This window comes from Rhinolophus sinicus, linkage group LG04, assembly GCF_036562045.2.
Source record: "Rhinolophus sinicus isolate RSC01 linkage group LG04, ASM3656204v1, whole genome shotgun sequence".
Taxonomy (NCBI): domain Eukaryota; kingdom Metazoa; phylum Chordata; class Mammalia; order Chiroptera; family Rhinolophidae; genus Rhinolophus; species Rhinolophus sinicus.
Genome location: NC_133754.1, coordinates 96,837,146 through 96,859,995, shown reverse-complemented (window position 1 = coordinate 96,859,995; position 22,850 = coordinate 96,837,146). Strand labels below are relative to the sequence as shown.

Here is a 22,850-nt window from a genome sequence, read left to right as displayed (position 1 = left end):
GAGAAAGGAGGAAGTTAAGCTTCGGCTTTTTCAGAAATTAGTGGGCTAGGTTTAATTTGAAGTCAAGCGGAACTCTCAAGAGATGAGTCTTTTCGCTCCATTGCTGAAGAATGGGTATAGGTTTGTGTGTGTTTTCTTAACTGAAAGTTTCACACAATTATGTAGAAAACACAGAGTTCCTGGAAAATAGAAATCTCTAATTATGTTTTTGTTGTTTTCTGGACAAGATTATGATCTCCTGCCGAAGAGGCCCCTGTTGTGGCTTCTTGGGCTGGTGTAGTATCCGTAAGATCAGTAGGCAGGGGTCTGTTTTAACAGTGACACAGTGAGAAATGTCGCTAACCACCAACTTAGAGAGTCAAGAACCTCACTTAGGATGAAGCCAATTGTAGGACTTCAACTCAAAAACACCATGTGATCGCAGTAATATCAACTGTAGTTATTTTAAACGACTCATTCTTGTTTCTCTGGTAAGCCCGGTTATGCTTTCGTTGTCTCAAGTGGACAGAGGTATGAGACTTTAACTTCATTTAATTTTTAATTTTAAAAGATTTGTGTTTTGTTGACACGAGGCTGTCACACTTACCGTGTGGGGTGAGGGAATGAAAGCTGAAAAGACAGATCTTGTCAGAGGTTATCCAATAAAGTAAAAAGCGGCCCTTTGTCATGAGGTGAGCACATGAGCATCTATGCTGATGGAGCTCCAGGCGCTGACCTGAATAACAGCTGGGAAAGATAGGACTCCCCAGTCTTCGTACTAAATCCACCTTTTCCAGTTCCCTCTTCCAGACCACTCATCTCTAGCTGTCGCCTATGAGGTGCTTTTCAGGCCTTTGCACCAGACTGTCCCTTCTAGTGTTGATCACTTTGCAGAGTGACAGGATAACCTTGGGTCTGTGTCTCGAGCCCAGACCTCTCTTGCCAGCTGCAGGCCCACGGTAATCCACAGCCGCCGCCTGGACACGACGCAGCGTCAGTATATTTCAATTGGAACTCCTTGTCATCCCTCCCGATCTGCTCCCCCCCAGACCTTCGTAGTTCAGTAAACCACATCACTGTTTGACTCAGCCTGTCACCTCGTCACAGCTGTCTCTTCCGTCTCCCTCCATCTTGCTTCCCCCTCATCCCACACATCCAATTGGTCACCAGGCCATGTTGGTTCTACCTCCCATCATCTCTCTCCATCTCACAGCCACCACCTGAATCAAGGCCAAGGTCTTGCCGTGGGGGCTCTGGCGGCCTCGTACGTAGTTGCTCCCCTTGCCTCTAGTCTTGCTACCTTTGGATCTGCATAGGACACCTGCTGCTAAAGGTTCCTGTGATTCTTAGAATAAACCTCAAAATCCTTAACATGGCCTGTAGGTCCTAGCCTCTCCCTGCCCGCCCTCTCCCTGCTCACCATCCTCCAGCCAGGTCTCTACCTCCGGCGTTTGGTACCCCCCACATTCCATCATCTCTCACGTCCTAGCGCTAATGTCACTTCATGAAGGAGGCCAGCTCAGGTACCATAACAATGCAGGCTTCATTACAATTGCTTACTTAATTATGTATCTTCCCCCCTGACTCTCTGATGGCTGAGACGATGTCTGCTGTTCCCCACTGTACTCCTAGTGTCCGCCCCAACACCAGTCAGACAGGAGGAACCAAGGAAACATTTGTTGAATGAATGAATGAATGAATGAACGAATGAACAAACGAACGATGCCTCACACGAACGAGGTTCTTGTTAAAAGATGAAGTTTTGAAACAAGCCACAGGAACTTTGTTTAAATTGAGGGCATCAATGTTTCTTTCTAATTTATATACACTTAAATGATAAGGCTTAGTTGACTTTGCAGGTGTGCTTACCTGCACGTGGCTCTGTGCTGCTTATGTAACCACCCCAGAGGCAACCAAGGCAGTGATTATTGCCAAACCACCAGGCTCTTGCGTCAGAATACTTGGTCTGGGGACGACTCTTGGGACCTATAGAGTTGATTGCTAGATCATTATAGTTCTCAAATTATAATTAGAAAAGAAACAAACTACCATGTTTTCCCGAAAATAAGACCTAGCCAGACAATCAGCTCTAATGCATCTTTTGGAGCAAAAATTAATATAAGAACCGATATTATATTATATTATATTATATTATATTATATTATATTATATTATATTATATATTATATAAAACCCGGTCTTATAGTAAAATAAGACCGGGTTTTATGTTAATTTTTGCTCCAAAAGACACATTAGACCTGATGGTCTGGCCAGGTCTTATTTTTATTTTTGGGGAAACAGTGTAGCAGACTTTGGCAGGTTTTTTGGGGGGTGAAACAGGGTTGTTTTGAAAAGAAATTTGAGTCTAGTTAAATTGGCCACATGGAAGCACACACTTGAACTGCTACTTTGCCAGATCTTGAAACATATGAAAGGCAGGCTTTGTTTGGTGGGCAGGAAGTTGGACTCACAGCCCTGCTTCCTTAGTGGTACCTGCTCGGCCATATCAGTCCTGTCCCTGAGCCCTGAGATCACTGCCATGGGGACAACAGCAAACAACAAACAAGACAAGCTCAGGATGTATGGAGATGCTGTGAGCAGAGCAGTGGGGCTGGCAGGCTGGTTTTGAGCTGCTGCCTGCACAGCAGGTCTGCCCTTCCAGGGCACTCGGTGACAGCAGGTGTGCTTCTGCAAGCTGGCCTGTGTGACGCGGCCCTGTCTCCACAACATCTGGGATGTTCCCGGATGGAGAAATGGGAGGAAGGTGGCCCAGAAGCAGAAGTGACCTCTGGCATAATGGGACATTGTGGGGGTGAGAGGGCAACAGGGAGGCTGAGAGCAGTTCACGGAGGATGCATATGAAGAAAGGAAACTCAGGGATGCCAAGGCCCGAGGCATCTATTTCCAAACAGTGTTGAGGGCCTTTCTCACACCGGAAAGGGGACAAAGCTCTTCTTCCTCTCCAATTTCCACTTTGCTCCCAGAGGAGCCCCTAAGCCTAAGAAAGCAGGTTCATCTTTGTATTAATTACTATTAATTTAGTTTTAATATAAGACTAATTATTAATACAGCAATCATATTATTTACTCTTAGTAACATTTTATTTACATTATGGGTTAAATGGGATTGGGCAGGTAATATGAGAATCTTACCAGAAATGGTTTAAATTCTGAACAATTGACTGTTAGAATACTACTTGTCAAAATTGTCAGACGCCTGTTATCTATATCTTAGGCAGCGTTGGAAAGAGTCCTAAGGTATGTGTTATCTATATGCCTGGAGAAACAGAGTGAATTGAAAAATAGTGGCATTTCATATATATGTGTTTTCGAGGACACAGTCCCTCACATCCCCATCAGATATCCCTGTGCTGGTCCCTTAGCTTGCTGGCTGTATGTCATTTCCATGTGATCACCACCTTTGAGCTGGCAGGATGGCTGGAGGAGACGACAGTGCTTCCATCTGTTAGTTACACGGCTGTGACCTGTGCATGTCTCTTCTGTACCTTCACAGGCCGTGTGGGATGCGTTACTTTTGCCTATGTCCAGATGCATATATAATAAGCTGAAATCCCCTGAATTTCCAACTGAGTATTTCACTTCTTTTTGACCTAGAAATTTTGTTCTAGAATTTCATTTTTCTATTAACGTTTTTTATATTAACCTATAACTATAAATTTTATGCCGTACAAAGAAAGGTGTCATGCTGTGAGCATAATTATTTCAATGAGAATATTCTGTTTATGATGCATTTGCTTATAACAACCCTGCAAAATACTTTTTTAAAAAAGGTGTTTTATTAAAATATAGCTAATAGGCAATATATTAGTTTCAGCTATACACCAGTTATTCAACATTTACATACCTAAACAAGAAGTGATCACCATAAAACCATCTGACACCGTGCCATGCTATCACAATATTACTGACTATATTCTCTATGCCGTACGTTACGTACATCCCCATGATGCATTTGTCTTGTATCTGGAAGTTTGAACCTCTTACTCCCTTTCACCTTTTCCCTCCCATTTAAATTTTTCAAAAAACAGTTGACATTCAATATTATTTGATATTAGTTTCAGGTGTACAGCATAGTGATTAGACCTTTATATAATTTAAGAAATGATTACCATATTATTGACTATATTCCCTATACTATTTTGTAACTACCAATTTGTACTTTTAATCCCTTCACCTTTTTTACCCTGCCCTGAACCCCTCCCATCTATCACCCAACAAATCTAGTATTCATCTGACACCATACATAATTATTACAATATCACTGACTATATTCCTTATGCTGTACCCTACATCCTTAGGACTGCTTTGTAACAACCAGTTTCTACTTATTGTTTTTTTTTAACTTTTAATTTATTTTAAGTGTGTTTTTCCAGGACCCAACAACTCCAAGTCAAGTAGTTGTTTCAATCTAGTTGTGGAGGGTGCAGCTCACAGTGGCCCATGTGGGGTTCAAACTGGCAACTTTGTTATTAAGAGCACCGTGCTTTTAACCAACTGAGCTAACCAGCCGTCCCACCAATTTGTACTTCTTAATCCCTTCCCATTTTTAACCCACACCCCCAACCCTCCTCCCATCTGGCAACCATCAAAATGTTCTCTGTATCTATGAGCTTGTTTGTTTTGTTCTTTAGATTCCACACATAAACAAAATTGCATCTCATTTTCTGTCTGACATACTCCACTCAGCACAGTACCCTCCAGGTCCATCCATGTCACCCATTGCGAAATACTCTCAAAGAAATATTGGGATCCCACTGAGAAATCTGAGGTTAAGGATAGGATGTGACTGGCCCAGGTTCCCAGAGCTAGAAAAGGCAAAGCAAGAACCCAGGCCCAGGAATTCTGGGTCTCACCTAACCTGCCTTAAGCTGTAAGTCCTTGAGGCTTGTCCTTTCTGAGAGGGACACTCCCTGGTCTTGTCTGGTCATCACTGGGTTTGTGGCAACTGCTCTCTCAGAAGGCAAATCTGTTTCCTTCCTTCACTGCCTGGGACGCGCTTTCCATAGGCTGTTGCCTCACAGAAGGTAACCCCTGGCTCGTCTTGCACATTCCACTTTCCTTTTTTTAGGTTCAAGATATTTAAATCCTTGTTATTCTTTAGTCGTCCTCCCCACCACCGCCACCCACCTAAACTTGGTTTTGAACTTTTCACAAAAGACGGAACACAGTATTCGTTTCATTTCAGGCCCCGTCGAGTGTCTGGCATATTTAAAACATTATCACGTGCTGTGTTGAAGGAGCCTAGCCAGTGGGATGTGGTGCCAGGGTATCCCTGAGTCGGATGCATGCTCTTGTCGTGTTCTGTTAGGCTTCCAAAAGCTTCTTGCTCACTTCAGGAGAATGAAGTTGAGGAAAGAATGATGTGGCCAAAAGGATGGCCAGGTCTCCCCCGACAGGGCACCGCACTGGAGGTTTGGGTGAGGTCGATGGCCTGTGAGGGGCAGGTTCATGGTGACGGATGTGACTGGGGACAAAGTCAGAACTGACAATGGGAGGAAAGGAAAGTGCTCCTGGGGGTGCATTGGAGGGGCTCAGAGGCTAAGGGACAAAGGTATTTAGTGTGGTTTGTCCTCTGACACTCACTGCCTCCTGTAGTCGTAGCGGATTAGTAGAGAGGAGGTCGTGACAGTCACCTCCAGTGGCTGTAGCCATAGAAGCGGTATGATTATCGCAGTGAGACCTTTATGCACAGCACCGGGAACTCCAGGTCCCCTAGACACATAAACCAAGTGCTGATGGAGCAGGTCGTGGGATCCCGTGGAAGCTCCTGGCCACAAATCTTTGTACATAGAAAGAATGGTAAAACTCCAAAGAAGCTGCTGAGGAGCCTTCTGGAGTTGCCAGTGAGCCCCGTTTTGAAGGACAAATGCCAAGAAATGGACACCTACAGCGGAAGCCTAAGGAACGGGTGGCGTTTACTCCACTGTAAATTGTCCTCACCAGGATTCCACTCCTGTGCCCCTTTCGGGTTTCCTCCTAGTTGGGGCCAGCTCGCTGCTCTGAGCCATGGGAGAGTGTGAGAACGTGGCTTCCTAATGAGCGGCAGGAAGTTTGCTTTATGTCCCATGTCCCCCGAGGATGCGCTCGTCATAATAGCCTGGTCCTCTAACAAAGTGACCACAGATCAGCTCCTGCCAGCCGAGCTGGGCGGAGGGGTGATTTAGAGGACCTCTGCTCAGGAACAATAGCCCGGTCACCACTGGCTTTGTTCATTGGTGGCGTCATCCCACACTGCTTTACTGTCCGTCTCCTAAAGGGGGGTGGCCGTGCCAAGAGGCGCGCCAGGCTCAGAGGGAAACACTATCCAAATGTCAGCTCAATGAGAAGACAGTTTAAATTAGACAGTATGAGGCATTTCAGCAACTGCTTTAATGTGAACCTTGGATTTGAGGAGATGGGATATCCGAAAGAACAGAGCAGGGAAAAGATGTTTTCTGGACACCTGTCCTTGGTGATAGCAGGATGGGCTGCTATGACACCCCCTAAATTAAAACCTAATCAGCTCCTGGATAGAAACTGAGCGGAAAGTTGATCTTGTTTCCTCAGAATGCATTGTTATAAATTGGGGTTCTTTGTGTAGAAACACATTTTATGCAAAAACAAACAAAAACACAAAAAAACAAAACTTGAGCAGTAAAAGAAATGCAGGGAAAATAGAATACAGATGTGTACTATATAGACAGTGATTCAGTATGTTTAACCAAACACTGGCTATGCGTTTCTCCTTTGTGGGGATTTTTCTGTGCAGCCTGCACCCAGTACCTTAGCCCCCAATGCTGCATAGCTCCAAATTCTGCTAAAGCTGCCTCCAGCAAGCAGAAACATTGTTTTAGCTCCAGTGACCTTCAAGTGCCTTCAAGATTAGGACCATCCATCTGGAAAATTTTCTTTGCTCTGAATGTAAGGGTTGGGGAGGCACAGATTCTGTGGTGACATCAATTTTGGCGTGTGGCGCAGGCATTAGGTAGTCCTGACTGTGAACTTTGTGGTTACTGCTGCAGTCTCATTTACCATGAGAAAGATAGGGGGGCGGGGAAACAGGAGTGGGGGGTAGGTGGGTGGGGAGGGGGTTGTGACAAGATGGAGGGGTGCAGTGGGAGAGCTGTAAGAAATCAAGACAAGCTGTCCTCAGACCTTTCATTGGCAGTGAGTCTCCTGAAGTGTTCCAAGGCTCTGTCTGCCCCCAGGGTTGGCAGGAGTGGAGGAAGGGGAGGAGCAGAGGCTGGGATGTTGCCAGGCACTGGGGCAATGGCAGGGAAGTTCCCTGAAGGCGGTCATGTCAGCTACCACGCAGACCCAGACCTACCCTCTCATGTCTTGCTCGACCTGCCTGACCCCCAGCTTCAGAGACCAAAAAAAGATTTTCCTCTCCTTGGTCTAAGGCCCGCCTTCTCGCATCCTCACTTCTCTACCCACATTGTCCCGCAGAACTGACAAAGCAAACATCTATCCCAGTTGGGAAACCCTGTCTTTGCCTGGGAATGTGGTGTAGCCTAGTGACCCAGATAAGACAAGCCGACACAGTCACACACGTGTGTGAAATTGACACCTTTGCCAAAGATACAATGATTCAATCTTGTCCGCAGTTACATTTTTATGTGTACTTTCAATTTGTAAACACTTAAATGATTGCTTATTTAAATGCAGCCAGAGCTAGTGGCTCTCTTGCGGCATTCTGCCCCATCTTTCAACAGAAGAGCCCCTACGGATGCCAGATTCATGTGTGACTGCCGTGTGCACATCGGGGTGGAAAGGAGAGGGACAGTGTCTTGGAGGAAGGCCTGGGGAGTGGGGAAAGGAGCGTCATCCTTGGAACTAGAACCCATAGTTGAATCTTAGTTTCATTTTCCTATGGAAATGTTGTAAATTATGGTTAAATTCAATGGTAGCTTTATTATCAGTTAAATATAGTTTGATGGACAGAGTCAGTAGGGAAAAGGAGTGCCCGTAAGTAACCTTTTAGAAGACAACCTGTTCATAAAATGTGGGGTGCTAGAATTTCCAGCTTCTGGTCTGTCTTCATTTCAGTGAGGTTCGGGGAAAGATATTGGGATGAATGATGGTAGGAAAGGACCTAACAGGAAGCAAAAGGGGAAAATAAAATGAGCAAGTTCAGCAAATGAGAAAGACATATCATCATGGTGCTTTGTTTCTATCAATCCCCAAACTGTAATTTATTCAAAATGAAATTCTATATAATTGCAATAAAGTAAGGCATTTGCTGTTGTCAAATATTTTGACTATTAACACTTATCTGAGTGTCTTTTAGCTACACATCTGTAAGGTTTTTTCACAGCCATCTTGACTTTATAGAAGTTTAGTGATTCGAGTACTCAGATTACATTGTGTGTATATCTCTGAGTTAGGTTAATATGACAATATTTGATGCAAAATGAAGAAACTTATTCTCAGCCCAAGTATGAATTTCCTGGATACAGTGATTTATAAAGAACTTTACTAGCTTAATTTATATACCAGTTAAAGTTATAATAAAGTTAAAATAGTTCCTTTAAACCAAAAGTAGGGAAAATATTAAGGTGTGGCTTGCATTAAGTATTTCCGAGACACATTTTAGAAAAGAAATATTTTATATTTTAAAGGGAACATATAATTTTATAGAAGAAAATCACTTTCCTAATAATTCACAGTTACTTTAGGACCTTCTGCACATTTTTAAATTCAAATATTGCTGATTAACATTGAGATGAATGGATTGAAGCATATCTTTACATTTGAACATTAATATTTAACCATATTTTAAGTGTGTTATAAAACATTTATAAAATTCTTTTTTTTTTTTGGAGACCAGGTAAACAAACTGTTTATTCTGTGGAGCCATCGGTGTGGATATATAAAATTCTTAATTGTCTTATTAACTCAGGTATATAACTTGTGAAGTGTGAGCACTCAAATTACTAAATTTTGGTACCTAAATTGATTACCTATTAAAATAAAATATCTGTATTGATAGTTAAAAAGTGATCAATGAGTGTAGCTATTAACATGTCAGTATTTATTTTCCTATGGTATTAAATTTTCTTTTTCACTGAATATATAAAAAAGCATTTACAAAATTAGATACAACTATTATAACAATAGAACATAAACATTCATTCAGTTGAGCTTTTTACCACAGGAAACTAACTGCTGACAATATTACCATTTAAAAAAATTTTTATCAGTACCATCAAACAATAAGTAAAACACTTTTATAATTGAAAATGATAAATTTCAAAAGTTTCAAAGAAACCACTCTGAAACTAATTGATGGCACTTTCATGGCTTTCAGAGCTTTTTCAGTATTTCATATTTCTTCTTCCTGACAGCATCATTTTATGGCCGTGGCTGGGGATGCTGCTAAGCCTCTTACTACAATGCATAGTACAGCCCTCGCAACTAAGGCTCCAAATGTTAGGTTGACGCACGTAAGTTAAATCAAAGAAGTGGTGTTATCCTCATTCATTCAGTCAGTGACAGACTGAATGCTGAGAATAGAGTTAAACAAGACCTGATTTCTGCCTTGAAAGAACTTTTCAACCTTTTCAGAGTTTAGTGGAGAAAGCAGACAGAAAAATCAGTTACAGAGTAGTGTGGTAAGCGCTAAACCAGCCATGCACATGTGCTGTGAGCCCACAAACAGGGGCATCTGGATTGGGTAGGAAGCAAAGAGTTCTCCTCTGGGGAAAAGTTGATTTGAATTAATGAAAGTTTGGTAGACAGAGCACAGGTTTATCAGTCAGAAAAAGAGAAGCATCTTTAGGGATTTCGAACAAAGAGAATTAATAGAGGGGCTATTTGTACACAATTGGGAAACAAAAGAGAAGACAGTAAAGAACTCAGATACACAACAGCAGGAAGATGCTATCACCCCTAGGCTTGGGAAGAGGTGGTGCTACTTGAGCCAGACACTGTGTCACCTGGCAGGAGGCAGGACCTACGAGGGTGGAGCCTCAGCACCTGCTGGAAAGGCCCGCTGCAGCAGCCCACACAGAGGGAAATGCCCTGGCATCTGCCACTGGCCAACCTGGCCAGAGCCATTTGTCATAGGAGCCTGGGGCTTGTGGCTTCCTACACTACAGAGAGACAGAAATGGCTCAGGAAAGACTGCCAGCAAGCAGGGAAATACCCCCAAGCACAGCAGTATGAGAAAGGCTCACGGTTAATATGCTGCACGGCCGGAGTGAAGGGTATTGTGTGCTAGACTGAGGTGATCTGACATGTCCACATCTCCAGAGGCTGCCATTGAATGACACTAGATGACGTGACAGGACGCAGTTTGTAGTTGGGGAAGCACACTGGCTGGGTTGGAGGTGAATCAGGCCCGAAGACCTGAAACTTGTCAGGAGGCTAATGCAGTCATCCCGGTGAAGGCACCGAAGGCTGGAAGTAAGGCCTTGGCGGCCCACACTGAGCAGGGATTGTTGAGATTCGTAGAATCTGACCTGGTGACTGACCACTGAAGGAGGGGAAGGAAGTCTAGGATGGCTCCCAGGTTTTGGCCAGTAGGTGGCACTGCTGGGGCGCAGCTGGCTCCCTCGGATTCCCAGCCCACTGTGTTTTCAACTGTAGTAGCTTGATCACGGTTATGTGGCTCAGACCCACTGGGCCCCCATGTCCTAATCTTTACAATCTTTACAAGGGGTTAGATGTTCCCTAGGGCAATAATCTGTAGTGCTATAACTCAAGGTATACTTTCACGCCTTTAGCATTGCAGATTTCAATGTTTCGTTTTGTTCTCAGTGTTGCATTTTCTATAATTTACATGAACATATTACAAAAACCTTCTTGTTTGTACATTTAACTTGGTATATATTTCTGAATTTCCAATTCAAGTACAAGTTCTTATTTAAACATTACTGCTCTGGCTGTTTTCAGAGAATTCTCATGACTAAAATGTTCTATTCAGAAGTTCAAACATCCCAGCATCCAGCTTGTAGACAATAGATTTCACAATATTCCCATCTAAAATTCTTTCTCGTACTTCTGTTCATAAATATCTCTGGCAGAGCTCCCACAATTTATAAGACTTGCTACAAAACCACTGAGTGAATTGCAACCCTTGTTACTTAATAGAGGTCAAAGTGTTAGTTCTAAATAATGCAACTTGGAATGTTACTCAGAAATTCCAGGAAAAGCTTTTTTCCGTGCTTTTCATTTTAATTCCAAGCAGCACACAACAATCATGTTGTTCAGCTACATGGACGAACTAGTAAGTCAATGGTCTTTTAAAAAGTATGTTGCCCCAATTACAAACTGATTTGCTGAATGTATTTTACTGGATCTGTAGCCAAAAAGTTAAGTTTTACATAAATACTTAAGATTTTCTAGTATTGTAAAAATGGAAACATTTCCACATTGGAAAAATGATAGTGTTATGTAATAATGAATTGTTGTTACCTTGGTACAGATATTGACAAGGCATGAGAACTGATACAATTTCACATCAGGATAAAAATCTAAGTGTGCAAAGCACACAGTTCTTACTGGCAAAGGGTTCATTTCACAGCCTTGTTCTAAAGGCAGCCATATAACCCTGTCTTTATAATATGTTTTGGTAAAGCAATTGGTGAGATGTCTGTAATCCACAGAGTAAGGGATCTGATTCATTTTAGGGGGATAAGGAAGGAATTCCCAAAGAAGGTGACACCTGAAGACGGTTTCAAAGTGTTAGACTAAGGGTATGCAGGATTTCCTAAACCTGTTTTCACCTTTCTATTAGTACATAACATCGAGCCATCTTTCCAACCACAGTGTTCTACTTGCTGTAGGATGGCCAGTCCTCCCAGTTTGCCAAGGACTTGCCCAGTTTCAGCCATGAGTATCCCACATCCTGGAAAACACCTCACCCCTGGGCCAACTGGGACAGCTGGTCACCCTAATATACCGGTTCCCAACCATACCTATATTCTTGACTCTGCTCATGCCAGTTTCCCAGCGAGAATGGGCCATCATCTTGTACTGCCTTGAATTCTTCACGGGGCCTGCATAGATCCTTGTGCCGGACAGAGCCTCATGGATCGATTGGTTGATTGGTCTATACATAAATGTTGGCATCTCCTACCTTATAGATGGCGCTGAAGCACAGATTCCTGAAATTAGTTCAGTCAAGATTCATGTGACAGTGCTGAGTTTAGAACCTGGGTCCGGCCCCAGGTCTTCCATAGCATATTCTCCAAACTCCCCAACATTAAATCAAGCACTTTCCTGTACCCCTTGAACCTTAGGGTGAGCTTAACAGTTTCATGGTGGGTTATAAAAGGCCTCCTAGTGCCCTCTAGTTGTGGTGTCAATAATCTGTCTTTGTCCAACCAGATGACACAGCAGGGATGGTGTCTGCTCTTCTGTATCCAGTGCAACTCACAACCAGACAATTATTACTACATAACATGCAGTCAGTCAGTGCCTGGGACTGGACTGGACTCTGCATAAACTGTCTGCTTTGTTTCAAGATTCTGAAAAGCTGAAACCACCACGATCCCCTGTCCCTTCCAGAGTAGGGACAGGTGGACAGGCATGCTGAATATTGGACTCATTTTGCAACAGGTTAGATGTCACATCCAGCCTCAATGCCAGGATGATTCAAGACTCAGCTTATGTGGCTCATTCAAATGCAACCCACAGCTCGTCAGGACCCCAGTTTCTCCATTAGAGCATTATACTGCAGGGGCATGTAGTTACCCCATCAAGCTTCTGATTAATGAAAATGGGTGACTGGACATCAGAAAGACTCCAGGGATCGAAGTCTCTCTATAGTCCCTGGTCTCAGATGGAATTAAGCCTTTAACTATGGCTCTCCCCAAGAGTCCCTCACTGGGCATGATGTAGAGGCAAATAAAAATGAACCCACTTCAGATCTGGAGAGTAGAAGCCGATGAGACCTCTTTGCATGAAGTCAGATTTTCTTCTGTACTTGAGAAGGCTAAGCTAAATTGGGACCCAACCTCAAGATCTTTATACAACTTTCTCCTTTTCCTCTTCTGCTTTTAATATTACCTTTGGAGGTGATGGCGCCATTAGGTGCCATTAGGACTTCTGGGATTTGACTGAAGTCAGGGTTATGTCACGAGATACTGAACTTGGAGTCACATGCCTGGGTGCATGCTGCAGCTCTGCCTCTGTCTTTGTTCATGAGTTTGAAGCCGTGGAGAAGAGCATAGGCTTTTGAGGCAGCTGCAGGACCTAACCTGCCCAAGCGTCCATATGATTATCTATAAAATGAAAGTCATTCTCTTGACCTTGTAGGTTTGTATGAATACTCAGTGGCATGTTGCTTCTGAGGCACTTAGTACTGGGGCCTAAGGACATGTGGTAAGCACTTCAGAAATGGTAGCCTTTTCTGATTATTATCATAATCCTTCCTTCCTTCACTCACTACTCGTTCACTGAGAACGGGGACTGTGACATTTAAGATGGCCCTTGAAGGCTAAGGAGGACGGGGCCTGATGGGCGGGGTTAAGGAGAGCAGGTTCTAGCCTGGTGGGGAGAGCATGGACACGGTGTGTGGAGGGCTTCAGAGCATGTGGGGAGAAGGAAGAAGGTGCAGTATTTGTTTAATTTGAATGTTTGTGTCTGAATTTCTAGTACTTCAGTATTATCTTCATCTCTCTCTCCATTTCTTGGCCAGTTAAAATGCTGTTGACAGACGCCCTCACTAATGAGCCTGACCTCAGCTTGGTCCCTCCCACTCCTGTCCCTGTAGCACTCATTAGAGTTTTGGGGTATTTTGTAGACAGTAAGCAGCTGAGAGCATCTTGGTCACCATCACATTTCCTTGCACTAGTTCTTGTATATACTAAGCACTCAGTTTGTCTATTACCTGTTAAATGTAACATAAGTTGACATCTCACTGTGACACATTTTGAAATAGTTTTCTTATTATTATTTTAAAGTAAAAATTTCTTATATTTTAAATAAAGGGAAGACACAGGGGTTTTGTTTTTTGTGGGGTTTTTTTTCAAACAGCTTTATTGAGATATAATTCACCCATTTAATGTTACTACATTCAGTGGTTTTTGGTTTATTCCTTTTTTTTTTTTTTAAGATTTTACTGGGGAAGGGGAACAGGACTTTATTGGGGAACAGTGTGTACTTCCAGGACTTTTTTCCAAGTCAAGTTGTTGTCCTTTCAGTCTTAGTTGTGGAGAGCGCAGCTCAGCTCCAGGTCCAGTTGCCGTTACTAGTTGCAGGGGGCGCAGCCCACCATCCCTTGTGGGACTTGAGCAGTTAAACTGGCAACGTTGTGGTTGAGAGGATGCACTCCAACCAACTGAGCCATCTGGGAGCTCAGCGGCAGCTCAGCTCAAGGTGCCGTGTTCAATCTTAGTTGCAGGGGGCGCTGCCCACCATCCCTTGCGGGATTCCAGGAGTTGAACTGGCAACCTTGTGGTTGAGAGCCCACTGGCCCATGTGGGAATCGAACCGGCAGCCTTCGGAGTTAGGAGCATGGAGTTCTAGCCTCCTGAGCCACCAGGCCGACAGTTTTGAATGATGCCTTTTCATTACAGAAAAAATTTTTTTTCAAAACTTTTACTTATATACAGATAATGTATTATAGAATTGTACCCTTGAAACCTATATAATTTTATTAACCAATGTTACCCCGAATAAATTTAATTAAAAAAAACAAAACACGTTTCAATGGATTTCAAGAGTTTACCATCATTGAATGCACAACCCATAATTCTTTTTTATCTTTATATTTTTCTTTCTTTTTATTAGGAATGTCGTTTTGCATTCTGCCCTTTAATTTATTATGAAATAAATTAGAAAAAAAGTAAAATTTTAACTTAATTTAAAATCATTTTTATTCGATCAGCCCTGTTAGGGGGGATGCCTTTTTCCTCCCCCCTATTAGCAATTATTAAAGTAACTAGCCCTATTTATAGAGGCTCTTCAGTGAGAGAAATGGCTAAATACCTTCTTTGTTTTTCTGCTGCAGGCAGTGGCCACAAAAGGGGAGGAGCCTGATGTGCACCGCAGCTGTGAAAACCAGACGCGCAGCGGCGTCAGAGATGCAGGTCTGCACCTGGGGCCGGCGGACACAGGTGTGCACGTAGGGTTGAGCCGCGCTGCCCCGTGGCCACGGGCTCCCAGCTCCGAGAACATGACTACAGCCCAGAACGGCCATGGGCGAGTTGCTGCAGTCCCCTGTTCGGTCTCTGATCCAAAAGACCCCAAAATGGTGACTTACCCGGCATGTCAGAACGGAGGGTGCTGCGGCGAGGCGGAAGCCCAGGACGCCAGGCTTGGCCCCGCCAAGCTCGCGCGCCTCTTCTCGGTGAGTAGGAAGAGGACGGGTGCCAACGCCGAGAGGCCCCGCTCGGTGGTCCTGATGGGGCACTCCTCCACCTGGAACGCCCTGGCCTCCTTTCGGAAGATGGGATCTTTTAAAAAACTGAAGTCCTCCGTCCTTCAAGGAATTCAGAACCGAGAGGGCTCCGATGCGGCCAAGGAGGAGGCCTCAGAGCCGGACCCCGGGCCACCCGTTCCGAACGGGGCCGCCATCGGAATCCCAACGGGCGGGCGCGGCTCCTCCGCTGCAGCGAGCGGGTGCTCCCAGCCCGGCCCCGGGCCCGCGTCCGACGGCTCGGACCCGGAGGAAGCGGACGACGCCTTCCAGAGGAGCACGCACCGCTCCCGCAGCCTGCGCCGCGCCTACGGCCTGGGCCGCATCAGCCTCCTGGACTCGGACAAGCACGGCCGGCCCCTGTCCCCAGTCGTGCAGGAGCAGCCCCTGTGTGCGATCGTCGTGAAAGACTCGGAGAACAACAGCATTGTCTACCGGAGAAGCAAGAGCACCGACAACTTGAATTTCCTGAAGAAGAGCTCCTTCAAGAGGAAGTCGGCCTCCAACCTCGCGGACCTCAAGGTGGCGCCGGACAGACCCGTGCCCCAGAGGACACTGAGCAGCTCTTCGGCCGACTCGGAGAAGCTCGGCGGGGCCGACAGGAGGACGAAACGCTGGAAGAGCCCCATCAGGGCCAAGGATTTCGATCGGGTCCTGAGACTTGTGAGCAGCGCCACGGACGCAGCCTGGAAGCGAGAGCGTCCGAAGGGCGGGTCGCCCTGCTCCTGCGACGCTGCCCCGCGGCCCGGGCCCCGCAGCCGGCTGCACGACGACTACTCGCGCCGGGTGTCCAGCAGCAGCGAGCTGGAGCGCAGGAGGTGCGCGGCGGCCCCGGACTTCAGCCCAGCCGATCCGCAGGGCCCCCACGTGGACGTGGAGACAGCGGTGTTTCCTCTGGAGGCCCAAAGTGTCAGTCCTTGCAAGGCTGGCAGCTCGTGTCCAAGTCCGATTGCCCAGGAAGTGTTGAGCAAAGGCTCCCATGAGCCCAAACCTGGCAGCCAGTTTACATTCGAACCCGAGCAGCCTCTTACTCCTCTAAGGCCCACCACACCCAAGCCCCCCAGCCCTCAGAGCCCAGGCGCAGGAAATACCAAGTGCCCCAACAATCTCAGTGTGCTGTCCCTGAATTCAGTGGACAGTGAGGAAAGGGCAGAAGGTTCTGTGCCCTTCCAGGACTCGGTGCAAGCTACATGTGACAAAAGCAGTGAGGACAGCTGTGCCAGCATCCACCCTCAGCTGAGCCCCAGGGGGGCATCGGGTCCAGAAGAAAAGAAAGAGGAGGTAAGGGCAGGGCAGGGACCTCTTGTAGGCTACCAGCTGCGGGAGGGGTGCTTGTGACAGCCGCACCCTACATCCCTTCTGCATGTACACAGGTGTTTTCTTTGGCGGTTACCCTTTTTCCTAACCTGCTGTAGAGGCAGGCTGGCCCGGTGCTGATTGTGTTGCCATCACAATTCTTGTCTAGTTGCTATTTACCAAGTTCGGAGGTCACCTTTTATCTCTTTTGAAATGAATTGCTAATATAGGAAATTCCTTGAGATGGCGCTTAACCATATGATTTATTCAAAAGATATTTATTGAGCTCCAACTGTGTGCTAGCTTGTGGGGGTGGGAGTTGAAAAAGATCTGTCTTCCACTCCAGCTAATAGGGACTCTCAAAATTTTGATTTTTTGAGGCTTTTTTAATTACCCATAGATGCCTTCTCTTTTTATTTTAAATTGTTTCTGTATCCTTTTCAACCGAATACATATAAATGAGATTCTTTGTGTTAAGAGAACACTGCATGTTCTAAGTCTAGTTTTTCCGCCTCCTAGGAATGAATTAGAAACATGCAATTTAATACCTGTCAACCCCTGAGTGATGATGGTTCAAAGAAATTTTTATGATGGTTATTATACTTATTTTTAGAGTAGAACATAAGCATCTCATGAATTGAATCAACTAATAACTGTCAAGGCCACAAGAGCAATGTTCTTTTCACATCCTGTCAAGCATCCAGACAACTTTACCTTACTGTGTAATTTTCACTTTGTAAATGCACTCAGTAATATTACCTCACAGAGCTGAAAGATGAGGAAATGCATCCATGTGTATAGATTGCAAATTATTCTTCACACGCTTTCCTAGACTATTTTGCAGGTATAAATTGGTACTTGCCATAGAAATTAATTCCCTAGCAATTGTTCCTTCCCACTGATCCCTGAAGAGGACCTCAGTTTTGGCTTAATGCTTCCGAAAACTGAGAAGCCAGGACAGCCTCTGGACTGTCCATTTTTGACCTTTGCTTTACAGAGACTTACAAAGCACAGCCTATCGCTGATCTAAAATCAGCCTGACAGATCCCTGGGCAACCAGAGAAGTGAGTCAACTTCACTTTTTGTGGCTTTAGGTTTGCATGGAGGCCGCAGGGCCAGTATTTCTTCCACAGGTCTTGTATATGAGCACCATTTGGTCACTGGCGTTTTTCCAAAGAAGCCTTGTGGAGCAATTGTGAGGACACAGGATTAGTTGCCAGCCTTGGGAAGGAGTTCCATTTCTGCTAGCTCTGCCTTATATAACTGGCCAAGGTCTGAATTAGTCTGGGCTTCGCTCCTTCCTGGTTGATGAGACGAAACACAATTCCTTCCACCAAACTGTTAGTCCCACTGATGTTAGTGCCCCCACCCCCAAAGGATTTGCATAGGTCTAGAAGGTTCTTTATGTTAAAAGAGGGGATTTTTTCCTGCTTAACAAAATTAGTAAAAAAATAATCGTTAAAATATTTTATTCCTGAGTGCCTAAGTCACCATTTGCAATAACCCTAGTTTCTAACTTAGTTACTTCCCAGAGTGATTTTGATCAATGTATGGTTTTACATGTATATTTGCTATTCTTAGTTAATATATAATTTAATTTCTATCCACAAGGGATCACCAAAGATAGAAATCAGGACACAAGTTATTAAAAGTGGACACATGTTGATAGATAATTCTATAAATTTGCCTCACGGCAGTCATCACATCTTTAAAGTTGCGTTTATTTCCTCAAAATTCTTCTATAGCACATCAAGCTTCCTCTTGTACTTTCCAAGTCAATGTCAAAAAGAGAAAAATACAATGATGGTTTTGCCCAATATTCTACTTGCAGAGCAGTGATTGTAAACTATAACCGGAAAACTTCTCTTTTGTTTTGACCTTTAGAAACAAAAGGCAAACAAAATGAAACAAACAAAGCTAACAACAAAAAAATCACCTTGCAAAATGCAAGAATTCTAACCTTCATGTATTGAAAGCAGTTTTATTTTCTATAGCATTGCACAAAATTAAATTTCAGTCTTTACTATGTTTTAATGTACAGTGTTATTTTTTATTTAATTCCTTGATAGTATGGTTCTACTTTCATGTTTAAAGCTAATTTAAGCTGTGGTTATTGTTGAATACAAAAAGGTTGAAACCGGTGTATATTATGATATTTAAAATATAATGCAGTTTTCAACAAGGGAGGATATTTTTTATTTAGAATAATTTATTTGTAACATACCACTCTAAACATGACAATATTTTTTTAAAAAAACTAAGCAGTTTAACAGGATTTTATACTACTGGGAGAAAGAGTTGGGAAAATGTCAAGCTACCTTCATTTATAAAGCCTCATAATAGTAAAATCACCTCATTGACGTTATATTCCTGCCACCTAGTGGTAAGCTTTGTTATAAGAACAAAGATCTGTAGAAAGAGTCCCTAAAATTGTTTCATAGCTTAAAAATGCAGTGTAGCATTTGCATTTGTCTATAGTGCTCCCTGTCACATTACAAAGGTACTGAAATTTAGAGTGTTATTGCTGGATTTCCTACCAAGTCACACAGTAGCTGAATGCGGTCCCCAGTAAAGGGACCGCATACTGAGTTACACAGAATAGATTCAGTAGTTTGTGATAGTGTTGAAATAGGCCATAGATGAAGCTCTTTGAAAATGAAAATCCATTACAACTCCTTTACAGGGAGCTTTAGTCTTTTGGTCAATGTTTCTAGTTTGGTTGGGATCCTGGCTCTGTGATTCAAAAAATACCTAACATTGGGCAAACCATTGAACTTCTGTTGGCCTCTGTCTTCTCAAGGGTAGAATGTGGAATAGCTTTACCTGCCTTGGGGGTTTGTAAAAACCAAGGAAATTATGCACATTAAACACATAGCCCAGAGTTTAACACTGGCTGTCACTCTGCGATGTTCACTATCTGTTTAGATGATTTTTCCATCCTATATTGACTTGATTTCTTTAAATATGGGCGAATTAAAGTCAGTTTTTTTCCAAAACTGGTTGTGACATGCCACTGTTACAGTCTTATGGAGGACTATGAAGTTCTTCAATTATTTTGACTTCACATTAAATTTTTTACAGGCATGAGAGTTAGATTTTAGCATAACCTAACATTTAGATGTTATTTCAATAAGGCACCAAACCAGATTCGTCGAGTACCTACCAGGTATAAGCCGCTCAGGTTGGTGTGGCTCTGTGAGGAAGAGTAGGTCATGTCAAGGAGATTATAGATGAGCTAAGATGTATCTAAATCATAGAACTGTGCAGAACAGATTAAATCCCACAGAAGAGGTAAAACCATAATGCTGTGGGATTTCAGAAGAGTTGTAGTTTGTACCTATGTGCCAGATCGAGGGAAGCTTAGTAAGTAAGGGTGACGGCATCTGATTTGAAGAAGATGAGATTTCTACAGGTAGTTATGGAAAGGAAAGTGAGGCATTTCATTTCCATGGTCAGATGTGCAGAGATTTTGTGTGGTCAGAGAGAACAGGAAGTAGTGTGATTTGGTTTGGTGTAGGGGAACGACAGGTTAAGATGAAACCATTAAATCCAGATCAGGGTCCCTCTGGACTTCCAGAGTAAAGAATCTATACTTTGCTTGGTAAGCACTGAGGAGTCAAGGATGTTTTTGAACAGAGATGAGCCAGGCTCAGAACTGTGTTTTGGAGAGGTTAATCCACCATTGGTAAAGAAAAGGGTTTCAAAGAAAAGTGACCAGAGGGAAAGCTATCAGGAATTTATTGCCAAAGAGAGCTCAGATGTAATAGGACTCTGGAATATAATATGTAAGGAAGGAACAAAGCGTGTGAAACAACACATAATAAACAGTAACGTACCTTGTCATTCATTTATTGCCTAGCCATTATGTGCCAGATATAGGGAAAAGAATTAAAACAAAATAAAACTATTATTCTCATGGGTTCACAGTCTAATTGGTAGATTGTATACAGATAAATATGACAAAGTATGATAAGTGTTTCTAATGAGGAATGTACGAAGTAGCACAGGTGCTCTAAAGACAGAATTATTAACGCTGGGTGAAGGGTGGCATCGTTGGGGAAGGACAATTGCGTGGCGTCCAGAAGATTAGGATGGGGGAGGGGAGGCAGCAGCTGAGAAGCGGCAGATCCTTAGGGCGACTAAGAGCATGGGGGAGCAGACAATACCATAGACCAAGAGACATAGTCAGCCAGAGGACTTATCTACGCTTCACTTTCTACTCCTGCGAACTGGGGGTAGTAAGAAAGCTACCTACCTCACGTCGGGTTATTGTGCAAATTAAATGAGGTGATGTACAGAGAGTACTTAGCATCGAGCTTTGCAAATGATGAGTGTTCACAGAGGCTAATCTGTTGTTCAAAGAACTACAAATTGCTCAGCGTAACTTTTGTACAGGGTGGCTGGGTGGAGACGTCCCGTGTTCGGGAGATAAGATTGGAGAAGGTCTGTACATAATTAGGAAGGTCGGTCCTTGGACTAGTGGAGTTTGCACCTTGCCCCACCAGCAGCAGAAAGCCAGAGAGGTGTCTAACCAGGGACCGCAGTGGGGCCCAGCTCCCAGAGAGCACTTGCCGGGGGTGGGGGGTGTACCTCCTTGGGGAGACAATGCCCCTCCATAGTCTAGCCCAGAGGTGGTGAGATGTGTACTGAGGCCATGCAAATGGAGAGAAGTGGATGATTTCAAAATGATCTTGAAGTTTATAAATCAGTGTTTGAATGTTTTGTGGTGGGAGAGAAGTCAAAGAAGAGGGGAGGGGGTGAATGGGAGGTTACTATTGTGTTGGGATCAGTAATCAAACAGGCCACAAAAGCAATGGACTAGGGCTGAATATTGGTTATTATCCTAGCCCTTCCGCCAATATGGTGGCACCATGTGGGTAAGTCCCTTTCCTTTTCTGAGCCTCAGTTTGCTTGAACATTCAAGGATTTTATAATTTTCAGGATTTTATCATTTTCTTCCTCGGGGATTTGTAACTTCAAAATTGTTGGAAGCCGTTGTACCACAGTCTTACAAAGCTGAACCAATTTGAGTGTTTGACTGGGAGATTTTAGTTCTGTGGAATACAAATTGTTACTACCACGTGGGTGTTATTACCACACTTGAGGTTTGACTTGCCTTGACACCACCCGATGGTAGTTTGAGTTTGCTCACTTATTCCATTGGCTCTCACCCCAGGCTCAGAAAGAAAAAGGAGGGTATTTTTGTGGCCCCACAACATACAATGTCAGTAAGCTAAAGCCTCCGTCCAGCTTCGAGTACTGGACTAGTCTAGCTGGCAAGCAGGGGCTAAAATTCAGGCCTATTTTCCATGTGAATCACAAATTGTGGAGTTTTATGATGATGGCAGGTACTTCATACATAATGGTAGCTCCCAGACGGTGGTTTTGGTGTGATTTGATCAGAGGTACAGATGCATTGCATACTTTTGACTCTTTGTAGATTACTTAGATGTTTCTCTTTGGGTTACTCAGATAGCTGGGTGAGAGATTCAAACACTTTTCCTGGGGTTAGAAATTATCTGCAGCTACTTCACAGAGCCATTCCTAGAACCAGAAAGATGGGGTTGCATGTATAGAAGTAAATGTAGTGACCCTAGCAAGTCTGCCCAAGACTTTTTAGGAGTTTTATTGAGGCATAACATGCATACCATAAAATTCACCGGTTGTAAGCATACAGTTTGATGACTTTTAGGAAATTTATAGTCGTGCAGCCACCACCACAGCCAAGTTCTAGAACCATCCCATCACCCAGAAAGTTCCCCCATACCCTTTTGCAATCAGTTCCTGCTCCCACCAAAGTCTTAGGCAACTACCGATCAGCATTCTGTCTCAATACTTTTATTTAACGTGAGCAGCTCAGTGATTTTAGAAAATTTAAGGAGTTTGCAGCCATCACCGTTATCTAATTTTAGAATATTTCCATCACCCCTGAAGGAAACCTCATGACCATTTGCAGTCCCCCCCTCATCCCCCCCTCCCCCAATTTCATCCCCAGCACGTGATCCACTTTCCATGTCTAGATTATAACTTTCAGGTCATATATGGTTGTTCGTGTCCAGCTTCTTCCGTGGCATATTGTTTTCAGGGTTCACCCATGTGTAGCATGTGTCAGTACTTCATTACTTTTTATGGCTTGATGATATCCAGTTGAATGGATAGCCCACATTTTGTTTACCCATTCTTCAGTTGATAAACATTTGAGTTGTTTC

General features: G+C 43.9%; 1 protein-coding gene across 1 annotated transcript in view; it reads left to right on the top strand.

Moving 5' to 3' along the window:
- The window catches only part of SPATA13 (spermatogenesis associated 13), a 319,123-nt gene that overhangs the window by 231,098 nt on the left and 65,175 nt on the right, over nt 1-22,850 (top strand). The window contains exon 3 of the mRNA XM_074331507.1: nt 14,938-16,626. Within this exon, the coding sequence (XP_074187608.1) occupies nt 14,938-16,626 (1,689 nt within the window). The remainder of the gene's footprint in view (nt 1-14,937; nt 16,627-22,850) is intronic.